General features: G+C 39.4%; 1 protein-coding gene across 1 annotated transcript; it reads right to left on the reverse strand.

The window, feature by feature from the left end:
* Positions 1 to 4,858: 4,858 nt before the first annotated feature.
* On the reverse strand, positions 4,859 to 14,130 carry acadl (acyl-CoA dehydrogenase long chain). Its single transcript, XM_053499945.1, has 11 exons — positions 13,969 to 14,130; positions 9,889 to 10,056; positions 9,600 to 9,737; positions 9,305 to 9,469; positions 9,120 to 9,186; positions 8,414 to 8,578; positions 8,205 to 8,306; positions 7,863 to 7,976; positions 6,574 to 6,701; positions 5,657 to 5,743; positions 4,859 to 5,364 (listed from the first exon to the last, which is right to left on the reverse strand). The coding sequence occupies exons 1-11, from the start codon at positions 14,040 to 14,042 to the stop codon at positions 5,271 to 5,273; spliced, it is 1,302 nt and encodes a 433-aa protein (XP_053355920.1). The 5' UTR covers positions 14,043 to 14,130; the 3' UTR covers positions 4,859 to 5,270.
* Between the last annotated feature and the right edge of the window lie 915 nt (positions 14,131 to 15,045).

A 15,045-nucleotide genomic window follows, 5' to 3' on the forward strand; every position in this document is an offset into this window, starting at 1 on the left:
TTTTTATGAGTATTAACACTAAAATTGGTGTAAGCTTCAGGAAGCATATGAACTATAAAAAGTGTTGCTTAAACTGATCTTTGGTAAAAGCTTTAAAAGAAAAACTCCTGAATAATACACTTTTATTTTTTAGATTCATGACTTTTTATGCAAATTCTAAACTGGCCAAGTTTAATATAAATGACAATTGAGATCATTAAAGGGTTTGAATTACAGACACTAAAACATAAAAGGGCACGAAATTGTATTTAGCAAATGTGTTTCTTTTTATCTGATAGAAATATAAATGTGTAGCATATTTACAAAAAATGAAGCATGGATCAGGAGATAAGAAGTATTAGTTATTATTTAAAATGGCTTTATATATCCTATCTAAAAATGCATTTTTTCACCCAGATGAGAAAGCTATATATATATACTGTATAGTATAGAGGATAAGAGAAGAAGAAAATAATTTATGAGTTGTGTTGAACTTGGACCCAGGTTTGTGATGGAGTTACTTGTGAATGACGGCATGAAAACAATTGTTTCCCACCAAAAACAGCACCCCCCCCCCTCCCCCCGTTCCTTAAGTGTGTTGGCAACCTCTTGTCTTAAACAACGTTACAGTGTTCTAAATACAGGCATGATGGGTTACCCTGGACCAGGGCTGTCCAAAATAGTGTATCAGAATGTGTGTGTGTGTGTGTGTGTGTGTGTGCAGGCTTTCATTTTAACCAAGCAGAAGCCACACCTGATGGTCCATTGAAAGCCAAAGTCCATTGAGGTTTCTTCTTGGTTGGAGTGAAAGCCTGCACACACACTGGTCCTTTTAGGAGATAATGTGGCCTCGCACTGTAGCCTCGGACCTCCAGGGTTGAGGGTTTGTGTGTGTGTGTGTGTGTGTGTGTGTGTGTGTGAACTTGTACCTGCCCCATTGTGCCCCATTTCCCCTGGAATACCGTAGGCTCCAGGTCCCCTGTGACTCTGATGAGCACTACAGAGAATAAGTGAAAAAGTGAAGGTTCCTCTAAGGGGACATTCGAATTATTGCTCCACATTTATACATAAGGGTTCTGGATTTTCTTTAGTGGAAAACAAAACACAACTGTTTTTAACAAGATGGTTCCAGTGTGACTTCATTAACAGATTATAGTTCTCAGTAAGTTGTACATAGGTATACTGTCTAAAAAGACTTTGTTTTTTTCTTTCTAAGCGCTCCAGATGTCTCATGTTCCACCAAATTAAGGGATGAGAACAGAAGCAGAATTATACCTCATGTCAGCGTTAAAGCACACAACGTTTAAACAAGATGCAGTACCGTCTTAGGTTCTTTAAATGATCTACAGTTACCGGAAAGTTTTAAGAAGCTTTAGGAATTTCAGCTGAGGAATCCAAAAGAGTTCTAGATACAGTACTGCACTAAACAACCTAAAGCCCGTCCAAGTGTTCCGGTTTATGTTCCACCGAGTCTGCAGCAGAATCAGAGCTGAGTGACGCCATCATGGTTTAGCTTTCACATCAAACCTTTAAATATTCTGGCTGGATGGAGAAACAAACCAAAGATTTAAATACTTCCATAAGAGTTTTTCTTTAAAAAAAAAATTAAAAATAAAATAAAAATTTTAATCTGACTTTTTTAAAGAGTGTGTTTTCAATTACACAACCTGATGCAAAAGCACGAACAGTTCAGTGACTGAAAAACAAAATACAATCAATTATTTGTGCTTCCAAAGGTTCTGGTATTCCAGGCTCAAATTAAGCAGCTCTAAATGTGTGTGTGTGTGTGTGTGTGTGTGTGTGTGTGTGTGTGTGTGTGTGTGTGTGTGTGTTCTGTGATAGTTCTGATCATCTAAACCTAGGTTTTAGTAATTAACTGCAATAATTAACTGTACACTGTGTGTGTGTGTGTTTGTGTCGCGCTTAAGAGAGCTTGTGTGTGTGCGTGTGTGAGATAAATGAAATCTTATGAACTTTAATCGAACATCTTTAATCTAACATTCTTTTTGAACTTTGGCGTCTGGTCATGTGACCCGTCTTTGATTGCTGTAATTAGTGAGTCACTGTGGTGACATGCGGCGTTAGCTTATGGCTAAAGTAATTAGCGTGTAACATCATAAGTCGAGCTCTACACTGACGTTAGAACTTCTGACACACACACACACACACACATGCACACACGGTCACATTGCACAAATTTTATAGCTGTGAGCAAATGATATAGAGCAGTATAGTTTAGCCACCGTGTGTGTGTTTGTCTCAATAATAATGATATTATTAATAATAATAATACTTACTTTTTATAAAAATAATAATATTTATAACCATTTTTAATTTTAAGTCAAAAGTCTGTTATATATTAAAATGTAATTATACATTGTATGAATATAGTTATATTTAAAATAAAATAAGTAATTTCATTTTATTTTAATAATTAAAAAACAATTTTAGATCCTTGTTAAGTTTTTTTTTTAAGGGAAAGAAAAAGAAAAAACAGAATGAGAAAATAAAATTATTCAAAAATAGGCAAAATTAAGATAAAGATTAATTTATTTGTCAACTTTCAGTACAGTGAAATATTTTTTATCCTCATATCCCAGTAAGTAAGCTGGGGTTTGAGCGCAGGGTCGGCCGGGATACAGCGCCCCCTGGAGCAGATAGGGGTTGTGCCCTGGCTTAAGGTCTCTACAGAGGCAGCTTGTTGATCAGTAACCCACAGCCTCAAACATCTGAGGCTCCACTGACTCTAAACAGGCACGTCTTAGCAAAGGATGGTTTCGATCCATCGATCTCTGGGATATGAGCCCAGCACACTTATGTTGCGTCCCTCTGCTAATCTCTCTAACCCCAGATGGGACTGGAACCCAAAACCTCTGGGCTTAGGAAGACAAAGCCATATCCATGGGGCCACTGGGGCTTGTGTGAAACTGATTACAGATAAAGAGTCAAATGATCACACACACACACACACACACACACACACACACACACACACACACACACCCTGTGTCAGTGATGTTCCTGGAAATCACAAATGATTTACATATTCAAATGAGGAAAAGCAACACAGGACAGATGTAAAGCAGTAGATAGCATGTCTTTACACTGTTTGCGTCGCCTGTTAGTCTCTCTCTCTCTCTCTCTCTCTCTCTCTCTCTCACACACACACACACACACACACACACACACACACACACAGACCACCCACTATAAGTCTCTGACTCAAAAGATAACAGATTTATATATCACACACACATACATCAAAGTGAGAGCTCTCTCTCTCTCTCTCTCTCTCTCACACACACACACACACACACACACACACAGTCACTAATCTGCATGCCATGGCATAGAACGTACTGTACGTGGCATACCATATATGAGAATTTTTTCACTTTATGTTGATGTGTGTGTGTGTGTGTGTGTGTGTGTGTGTGTGTGTGTGTGTGTGTCCCACATCGCTATATCACCATAAGTGACAGTGTTTATGTGATTGTGCAGATACTGATTAAAAACCATCAGTGTTTAAATGGAAAATATTATTTAAAGTCATTTATACAAAGAATGAGTGTATTTAGTGAGAAAGTGTGCACTTTTTAGGGTACTACATTTTATTAAAGATCCTGTATTATATCAAATAACAATTCGAAAAAAAAATTCAAAACTTGCCTGGGCTTATGTGAGGAAGTACTCACTCACTCACCTTCTATAGCGCTTTATCCTGTGTTCAGAGTTGCAGGGGGGCGGAGCCTATCCCAGGATGCTTAGTGCACGAGGTGGGGTACACCCTGGACAGGGTGCCAATCAACCGCAGGGCACACACACACACACACAATCAACCTAACCTGCATGTTTTTGGACTGTGGGAGGAAACCGGAGGACCCGGAGGAAACCCACCAAGCACGGGGAGAACATGGGAACTCCATACACACAGAGATAGGAATCAAACCCGGACCCTGGAGGTGCAAGGCGACAGTGCTAACAACTACACCAACTTTTGTCCCATTAGTCATTAGTGCCACCATTGAGGAAGTAATTACCCCTAAAATGAATATATTATATGTATGTTGTGATGACGGAGTGTGCCGGACCATCACTCTACCTCTGTGTGTGACTGCTGGTTATGTTATTTTTATTAAAAATGTTTAACAAGGTTTGCTGTGTTAGTTTTACACCAGACATAACGGGATACACACCTTCCAAAAGGTTCAACTTTTGTCCCATTAGTCCATGGAATATTTGCCCAAAAGTCTTGAGGATAATCCAGATGTTTTTGACACATGTGAGACGAGCCGAGTGTTCTCTTTGGTCTGCAGTGGCTTTCGCCTTAGGACACTCCATTTTTGTCCCCAGTCTCTTTCTCTTAACCCTGTCCAGACTGATACCTGTTAAATACAGTGGAACCTCAGCAGACTTACGCCCCATCTTGAAAATTTTCACTTTAATTTGCAAAAAGGCAAAAGAAGCCAACGCACCGAGCCGAACGGAACACCAGATAAGTTGCACAGAACCGTTCGGGACCAGATCATTTTTTGGTGTTTTTTTTTATTCTTTGTATCTTTTTTTGTATCTAGTACTGGACTGCTATACTTAGTTTTTTATCTGTTTTTGGAATTATTTAGACTGTGGCATGATGTGTTATTTTTTTGTGCTTCACGTTGCTTGACAAGTTTAAGTGATTTAACGGGTCTGGCAGTAATTGATCCGTTTATGAAGTGAATCATTTAAGTGCGACACGTATGCAAAAAAAGGAATAATCAGAAAGGGGCCAATACATTTTCACAGCACTGTAGGTTTAAGCTGTAAACACCACACTACGGAGAAACACTAAGGAATACCAGTAGTAGAAAAATAATAAAATAAATTGCTTGACAGATGATTGTATTTGCAAAGAGAAGACTTTAATGTACAATTTTATCAAAGCTGTTTAAACTCTCGATCGATGGAGTCGAGTTTGTTACAGTTTGTCACCAGGCTGAAAAAGCTCTTTACAGTTAACCCAAGTGTACTTACTTACTTTATCTACAGTAAAAACATTAGATTAATTAAGTGCCAGCATATTATTATAACTGACATGTTACTCAAAAATATGTTTATGTAATTTCCTGACATCAAATATTAAGAAACTCAAAATTTTTAAAAAATGAAAATATCTAATAAATGTATTATTTATTGTATGATCAACTTTTCTTCACTACTTGCACACCATGGCACTGATGAGTCTCATATAAACCACTAAAAGCCCAGAAAGCAGCTCGTCTCCGTGTCTGATGTCTCCGCTCAGCGATCGTCTATCTGTTTCCAACGATGGTGCGAGCGATCAGCTCCTTCATGATCTCGTTGGTTCCACCGTAGATGGGCTGCACACGAGCGTCCACGAAGGCTCTGAGGACGAGAACATGAGAAACCCTCGTCAGAAACCACCGCAGAACTCTGAACATCATCCTGAACATTTAGATCAGAGGAGCGCATAGTGATAATGTCTAGATCAGACTAAAGTCTAAAGGTCTTATCTCTGGATTAGACTGGTGTATGGGATAAAACCACCATAGGTCAAAGGTCAGAGCATGAGCTCGGCTCAGAATTTAGCTTGTGTATTGGTGCCCCCTGCTGATCCTAAAGTGACACAAACGGATAATGAACGTGTAGGAGAAGTTCAGCGGGGATGGTCACTCACTTGGCGATTGGATATTCCCACATGTAGCCCCACCCACCATGCAGCTGCACACACTGATTGGCCACTTTATTCTGGAGCTCTGACGCCCTGCAGAGAGAGAGAGGAAAGAGAAAGAGAGAGAGAGAGAGAGAGAGAGAGAGAGAGTGTCAGACAAAGGCCAGGGCATGTTTAACTTAAAATAAATGGCGTTTTTAAATGAGTTAAGATTTTATTTAGGAGAATGGTGTGTCCTCTCAGATCAACACTGACCCTTAAATCATCATGAAATATGGATATAAATATACAGAGAGAATATGGAGATGTATGAAAGTGTTAGCAAAATTAACAAAGAGTAAAGAGATTTACACAAAGATTGAGGCAGAAAGAGTTCTTAAAGTGAAATGTTGTAATGTGAAACACATTGTTCCATAGGAAAAAATGTAAATACAGATAATCCGTTCCAGCCAGCCAAAAAATATCATCAATTTTACCAGTTTCCAACACTCTAATGATATTTTTGCGTATAAGAACAATCAAAACATTTAGAAAAGACATGTAAATCTAGTAAAACATAAAATAAATAGACATTAAACCTCACTTAACCTTAATTTATGATTCCTCTTGCAACAGCCTGCTTTAAAAAAACCTAACTGAAAGCGGCTCCATTTTTCCTTTCCATGGTGCCATGTCGTGACTAAATCTTGCACAAAATACCAAAATACGAAAAAAAAAAGTGTCGTATGCACGACTTAGCCAGCGTTCGGTTCGTTTGTAGACCGAAAATGCTTCTAATGAATTTCAGTTCCTTATTCGAAAATTCATGAGGCGGGGCATTCGTATGCCAAGGTACCAATGTACAGACACGAGAGTAAGACAGGGACGGGAGAGAGACAGAGAAAGAGAGATAGAGAGAGAGAGAGAGAGAGAGAAAGACTGACCAGTATTTGGCCATGGAGGCGGTGCCGGAGTCCAGCTTCTTCTCACTGTGCAGCTGGAGGCAATTATCAATGAAAGCTCGACCCACACAGATCTCCGTCTTCAGCTCGGCTAATCTGTGCTGTACTGTCTGTCCAGAGAGAGAGAGACGGAGAGAGAGAGACAGAGAGAGAGAGAGACATGAGTGTCATGGCAGTATAAGTCTCTCACTGATTTGTTTCTACATTGATTCGACAGCTCCTATCTTTAATGAAAAAAAAAATACACTGCAAAAATGTTTAATTTCACATATAGATCACAATCACACACACACACACACACACACAGGTAGATTAGTAACTCAGTGGCACTCAGTTTGCTGAGCCTGTGGCGTCTTGACTTCCTGTTGGTGATGATGATGGACTCCAGCTGCTAACACACTGCTCAGTGAGAAAGTCCGAGGTGCTCAGAGCAGATCTGAGACAGAGGATGGCAGATTTACACACGTCAGGAACATCTTTCAGAGACGTTTCTAACCACCCGCAGGCTATCAGACACGCTGTAAGAACAAGCTATTTACAGATAAAGCTGGAAGAAGAGCCAAACTTCACCCTCGGTTGAGAGGAAACTGGTTCTGATGGTCAGGAACAATCCAGGACCCACCTAGACACCCCTGAACTAGAAGCTGGTGGTACACTACAGTCAAGTCAGTGTTACATCACTATGAACTGAAAAAAAAAAGGAAAGAAGCTCCTGCTCCAAAATCTACACCTTTAGGCGGTAGTTGGCGGCTCAAGACACGGACAAGGAACCTTGTGAGCAGAGGTGTGTTTGGAGAAGTAAAGGTGAGGTGTTTAAACCCTAGAACACTGTAGAAGGTGTTAATGGTGGTGGAAGCATTACGCTCTGGGGCTGTTCTGCTGCTAGTGGACCTGGTGTCCTGCACACGGTGGATCTTCAGCGAGACAGTTAAAACTTGGACAAAACCAAGTGTTCTAACATGATGCTGACCCCAAACACACATCAGAGCTGGATAGTGTTACGTTTCTGGAGCCTTAAACCTATTTAAACTGTGTGTTCTGCACCTAAAAGTCAGGTTCTTTGACAGGAAACCAAACGTAATTAAACTCCACTCATTCTGCCGAGAAGAACAGTCGGACATCCAGCCAGCATTCAGTGTGGAGCTTGTAGACGGCCTCCAAAATGCAACAGGGACATTCAACCAAACAGGTGTGCGGCATGTTGTGTACATCTCGCAATTTTAAAATGAGAGAGGATGAAAGAGCAAATGAAAGTCTAGAACAAGTCCCACCTGTAGATCAGCCACAGTTTTTCCAAAGGCCTTCCTCTGAGTCACGTAACTCCGAGTCTCCTCAAACATGAACTCACAGCTGGCCAGAGCCATTACTGCTATTATCAACCGCTCCTGAGAGACAGAGACAGAGAGAGAGAGAGAGAGAGAGAGAGAGAGAGAGAGAGGGTACAGAGGAGTGTGTGTGATCTGCTCCTTTATTTAACTTTATGTTATAAAAGACTTTATGTTATAGTAGAGTTCAATAATACGACAGTGTAACAATAAACCTCACTGGAAGAAAAGTGAAAGAGTGAGAGAGTGAGAGAGTGAGAGACATGGAGACGGACGAGGGACTCGTACCTGAGGCAGCTCATTCATCAGATAATAAAAGCCTTTGTGAGGTTGTCCAAGTAAAGCATCAGCTGGGAGGCGTACGTCCTCAAAAAACAACTCGGCGGTGTCCTACACACACACACACACACACACATTGATTTATATGATAATCATATTAGTCTTAATGTGGAGTTTTGTCTATACCCGTGTGTGTGTGTGTGTGTGTGTGTGTATACCTGTGCTTTGAGGCCGATCTTTTCCAGTTTACGCCCCTTGGCGAAGCCCTTGGTGCCGTTCTCCACCAGGAACAGACTGAGACCGTGAGCTGCTGATTTCGCTTCACGGTTAGTTACAGCGACGACAATGACCAGATCACTCATCCATCCGTTAGTGATAAACACCTGACGTACAGTACATTAGCGCTGTCAATCAATTCAAAACGTTTCATCTAGTTTATCATATTCTGTGATTAATCACTATTTTGTACTCAGATTTACTCTCATCATAAACACGCAGTTAGAGGAAAACAAACTGGTTAGAGGAAACAGATTATGCCGTTTTATAAAATCTCAAACATGAAGATTTAACAAATAAAGTGGCTGGGCAGTACGGGGGTGTGGCACACCACAGGGGGCGGGGCTCGAACCTGGATCCTAAGATCAGCAATCTAGAGCCTTAACCACCTGAGCCACCGCTCACACATCTTACGTTTAATGTATCCCAGGTAAAAATGGTTCCCCCTGAAGGAGGGCTTTGCTTTTATCCGGCACACCTGGTGACGTTCCCTCTGTGTTCAACATGCCGTTATCACACGCAGCCGCGTAACCGCGCTAGGATAACGGGAAGCCATTAGGGTCGAACTTGGTCATGTGATTAATTTGAGTTATAAAATAGTGTTAACGTGTTTATATTTCAAGCTTAATTCTATGCCACTGTTTAAACCTTATTTCCATTGAGGATCCAGTCAGTGCCATCTTGCCGAGCATACGTCTTCACTCCCTGAAGATCACTGCACACACACACACACACACACACACACACACACACATCAGTACACATATGAATACTATGCCACTATGTCTAAAATCTATTCAGTAGTCTGAAGACATTAGTAGGCGGAGCCTCACCTGCCTGCCCCCGGCTCGGTCATGGCGATGGCACCGATGCATTTCCCAGCAGCCATCTGGGGCAGGAAGCGCTCGATCTGAGCCTGCGAGCCGTAATGGCTAATGTACGGCATCACGATCTCCGAGTGCAGAGAGAAACCAGGACCTGTACAGTTAGAGTACATCCTACACACACACACACACACACACACACACACACACACACACAATCATGACTGCTCTCTCCGTTTCTTCATGAAAGAAAAGGTGACAGAGAGACCGATAAAGTGAGTAAGACAATAACACAGGTACTTACTGTTCCTCCCACATGATGGCAGCAGAGAGCAGGTCTCCTCCGACCCCACCCTGTTCAGCAGGGGTGTAAATACCCAGCAAGCCCTGCTGCCCCGCCTTCTCCCACACCTCCCTACTGACCTCGCCCGCCTTCTCCCACCTGCAGGTTCATATTAATCAATATTTCACAATAACATTATCAGTGCGGTGCAACAAGAGTGACTTTATTCGGTTCCTCTATAAAGAACCCCATTCAGAACCCTGCTGTGTGACAGTAACGTGAGGTTCTAAGCCGTAGCCGCCGCACTCACTCTGCGTGATAAGGGACCACTTCTTCTTTAAAGAAGCGCCGGACGTTCTGCCTGAACAGGTCGTGTTCCTCAGAGAAAACCCGCCGCGTCCCGATGTCCATCAGCGTCTTGGCCATGGAGGTCTCGGGCCGAAAGGGGGCAGGAGAGTCCCCCTGCTGGTGCTGCATTCTAGAGAAACACAGTTATGTGGAAAGGTGAGGTTATTTACATTTGCCTGAATAAATGTCTAGAAGTATAAGACGCAGTAGGAACGCTCAACTCTGAAAAAGAGAACAGACATGGATTTAGTGACTTTACAAGATCCTGATTGGCCAGCTGAGAGAGACCTCAAGCATCTGTACAAACAATACAGCGACTGTGACATTCAGCGAGGAGGCACAAATGATCTCCCAGGGTGATGGAAAGTTGGCATGAAAAGATCAACTGAGCGTGAAGACAATGTTAAAAGAACTGGAGGAGTAATAAGATGAACGCTGAAACACAGCTATAAAATGATGTCATAAACACGGCCAGGCTGAGGTTTGCAGTCGGTCATGAGTCCCATCAAGTCAAGTCAAGTCAAGTGACTTAAAGTAGGCTGTTATTGTCATTTCAACCATATACAGAACAGTTCAGCACACAGTGTAACGAAACATGTTCAACAAAAATTAACAAAACTATTTAAGAACTATAGAAAAAGACAACATAAAGTATACATGCAAATGTGCAGACAAGAGCAACAACACGACTCAAAGCAAAACTCGGAGATAACGAGACTTATGGAGAGTTCTCACCAGTCACCACTCAGTGTGTAATGAACAACAGGTAATCGATGTGTATCGGTCAGCTCTGTACACGGTCAGGGCTGGATATGGAGGGAATCTGATGAGACTGTGAGAGTGTGTGAGTGTGTGAGTGGTCCTGTCATGTGCGAGAAGGTTTTGGTGGAAAAAGAGCCAATGCACCAGAACAAATGGTGCCATGAGGACATTCAATTACTTTACATACGCTGCAGTAACTGAACCTGTACACATCTCTCACCGACTGGTTTGGAGGAGACACAAAGCAGGACAATAACAGACTGCAGCAAAGAGTAAGCAACTCCATGACTCCATGACCAGTAAACGGGTCGGGAACATCACTACAGCCCCCTCGCACCCTGGACACAGCCTTCTTCACCTCCTCCCTCCTGTGACCAGAGCTGCCAGACACAGGAACAGCAGTTCCTTTCCTTCACCTTATTAAACCACCCAGCTGATTAAAAAGCATGTTATACATCAGATTACATTTACACACTCTTACACTCCACTGCACATCTACACACACTGTATGGGATAAACAGTCACTCATCAGTTCATCGTCATATGTGAGACACATTACTGGTGTTTGCACTGGTCACACATTTTATCCTGTATATTGTACAAACACTTATTATAATACATGATGTTACTGCACCATCATACACACACTCACGCTTTCAGTACACTGGTGATCTGTTACACATGATGTGGTGTGTGTGTGTGTGTGTGTGTGTGTGATAACTTTGGCCTGTTCGTTAGACCTTAACCAGCTGGTCTACAGTATAATTGATCTGATGTATTAATGTACTTATCACCATCTGTCTAGTGTCCTGCAGTCACTATATAAGACTGACTCCATAAAAGAGGTGGAGTTTTCTTTTTGCACTACCGTTACACCAGCACAACCGGGTCCATGGCAGGGTAACAGCAGGAGATGTTGTGACGTCATTTCTGGCTATAAGTGGCTGAAGCCAGGGGGCGGAGCCTGGTGGTCATATTGGTACATAAAAAATTAAATAATTAATAAAAAAAATCTAAATAGCAAAAGAATGAAGTGTTTAATTAAGCGGCAATCTTATTATAGGTCTGTACATTCAGTAAAGTGAAACCATATAGAGGGTTATTTATTTTAAATGTTGAATAATTTTTTTTAATAATTATTAATAATTATATATATATTTTTTTTATGTTGAGTAATCATCACAGGACCTACAGCAAGCGCTCGCTACAGTTCATGTCAAAGAGACCACAGCACTTTATTTATCATGCGAGGTCTGCAAGGAGGAAACCTTTGCTATCTAAGAAAAACATGATGTTGCCTAAAGAACACTGACAAAGGCCAGGACTTCTGGAATAATGTGCTTTGGACAGATAAGTCTAAAATATTTGGACACCATAACAGAGGCACGTTTGGAACAAACCAAGTACAGCATTTCAACAAAATAACCTCATACCAACTGTGAAGCATGGTGGTGGAAGCTACATCAGGACCTGGACAACCTACAGTACCATCATAGAACATAGGGATTCCACATACAGTATTATATTGTATATTATTGTATCAGACGGTGATTAAAGAACAAGTGGGACCATCTGTCAAAATATTAAAGTGGACCTTTCAACATGACAAAAACCCAAAACATAAAAGTTGAGCAACAATTTGCCTTCACTGAAATGCAATCACATGTTTTTTTTTAATAAAATGTTTCAGTTAGCGTTACAGTATACATGTGAGGCTGGTGTGTTTCTGTTTATGGCTATAATGAGGCCCCCTGACATTACTGAGGTGATCTAACGTTAGACTTCATCTTACTGTACTGTAGGTGGACTGGGGTAATTTTATTTATTTTATTAAAAGTGTGTTTATGTCTTCTGCAAATGTGTTGTCTGGATTTAGAAACATTCAACATGTACTTATTTTTGGGGTAACAGTTAACCTGCAGGTTATTTCTGTGACTGGAATATAATGTAAGGCAGCACACGAGAGACACTCACGCAGCTAGAGGTACAGGAGCTGGTGAGCTAAACTTTTATAACTGTATCTGACTTTTTTGCTCTGACTTCGGCCCAGCAGCAGCGTCCTGCTCCACTCCAGCACACACACGGCCGTTTAGCTTACACAAGTTTGAGAAAAACCCAGAAGTGTTCAGGAAAAACCTAAAGTTTAGTAAACAGACAAAACCTGCAATTTGTTACTAAACGTTTTTAAGTTGAGGAGCCTAATTTGGGTTTGTTTACAGTGTAGATCTGAATCCTACTGAGATCCTGTGGGGGGATTTAAAACATAATCTGCTGTAAAGAACCCGTTAAACATCAGACTGCAGAATCCCTTCAGGAGTGAGAAGTGGAGGAACCGTTCCATATTATATAAATATTTATTATATTATTAAAAACTTATTAAAATATTTATTATATTATTAAAAACTTATTAAAATATTTATTATATTATTAAAAACTTATTAAAATATTTATTATATTATTAAAAACTTATTAAAATATTTATTATATTATTAAAAACTTATTAAAATATTTATTATATTATTAAAAACTTATTAAAATATATATTATATTTTCAACTTATTAAAATATTTATTATACTATTAAAACTTATGTAAATATTTATTATATTATTTTAAACTTATTTAAATATTTATTATATTATTTTAAACTTATGTAAATATTTATTATATTATTAAAACTTATGTAAATATTTATTATATTATTAAAACTTATGTAAATATTTATTATATTATTTTAAACTTATTTAAATATTAATTATATTATTTTAAACTTATTTCAATATTTATTATATTATTAAAACTTATTTCAATATTTATTATATTATTTTAAACTTATGTAAATATTTATTATATTATTAAAACTTATTTAAATATTTATTATATTATTTTAAACTTATTTAAATATTTATTATATAATTTTAAACTTATGTAAATAATTTAATACTAAATGTATTGCTCTACCTTATATATTAATATGTGATAATATTATTAAAATGATATATTAATTTAATACACACCATCCTATTGTTCTGCAGTGTGTATGTATTATTTTAAAGCATGCTCAGATGACCTTAACCCTGCCTGTCAGTGACGTCACTGTGACCTTTCCCCTACTAACCTGTGTACAAAGTTCTTTAGAATTACAGTCAGAAAGTTTAGAGGAATAAAGAAGAATTCATTCAGAAGAATAGAGATACTGGAGTGTGTGTGTGTGTGTGTGTGAGGTTTAGATGTGTTGTGTTTAATAAACAGTGTGTGTGAGGAGCTCCAGTAACTCTTACCTGCAGCACATCTGTACTGGAACTGGTTTAATCCGGTTCAGGAACCTGTTCACACACCTGGACACCAACATCATGGACTGATTTATACCGTCTGTGTGTGTGTGTGTGTGTGTGTGGAGATAATGTTGTGTTTCTGTGCGGAAACGAGCGCACCAGGCAGTGTGTGTGTGTGTGTGTGTGTGTCAAAATAAGAGCTCTCTGCTCCTCCTATCGACCTTAAAGTCTTTGTACAAAATGTGTTTTTATTTTTATTGTAATCTTATACAAACATGAAAAACATCACGCGTTTTTTTTTTAGATAATTTTTATTGTGAATAAAAAAAAACACCCGAATTCACTTTGATGTGTTGAAACAAAGTTGAAGAAAAGTGTTGTTTAGTAAAAGCGCTGAAACATTGTAGCTCCTAAAGTCCGCCACTAGAGGGCAGCACACCAGGGGGATCTCAGGGTTATTCTGATCTCATGGAACTCCTTATGGAGTGTTCAAAATTAAATAAATAGGACATGATGACATAAATCACTCTATGAATAACTATATGTAATATGAGAATGATATTGTGAAATAATGGAACATATTTTGAAAAAAAAAAGCTTATTATTGTGAAATATATTGCACTCTGCTATATAAATTCACTTATTATTATGAAATAATATTTCATGGTCATTATTTTTCCCAATAACAGAGATTATTGCAGAGGCATTTAATTTAATTCCAGCTGTTTTTATTCCAAAATGGCATTTTTTCAAAGTCAGTTTTTATTTAAAAATCCCGTTTTTCACAATGGCCTATTTATTTCATAATGTGACTGAGTCGTTTTGTCAATCAAGAGCGATAGGGCGGAGCCAGCTGTGTGATTGGTTGCTTCTTTATTCAGTAATAGCGCATGAAGTATCGAGTTAGGTCTAATGGTGCAATACGTATTCTATGCAGTAGGTGGCAGTACAGTGTCTACTGGTAAATTATCCCTCTCTATCTGATCTGCTAAAATGAGAAGAACTTGCTGAAGTTCACACCAGTCCGCCATCTTCCGTGACTTTTGACTTAGCACGTTATTGCTAGCTGTAGCGGCGGTCCGC

Source organism: Clarias gariepinus, chromosome 7 (genome assembly GCF_024256425.1).
Source record: "Clarias gariepinus isolate MV-2021 ecotype Netherlands chromosome 7, CGAR_prim_01v2, whole genome shotgun sequence".
In the NCBI taxonomy this organism is placed as follows: domain Eukaryota; kingdom Metazoa; phylum Chordata; class Actinopteri; order Siluriformes; family Clariidae; genus Clarias; species Clarias gariepinus.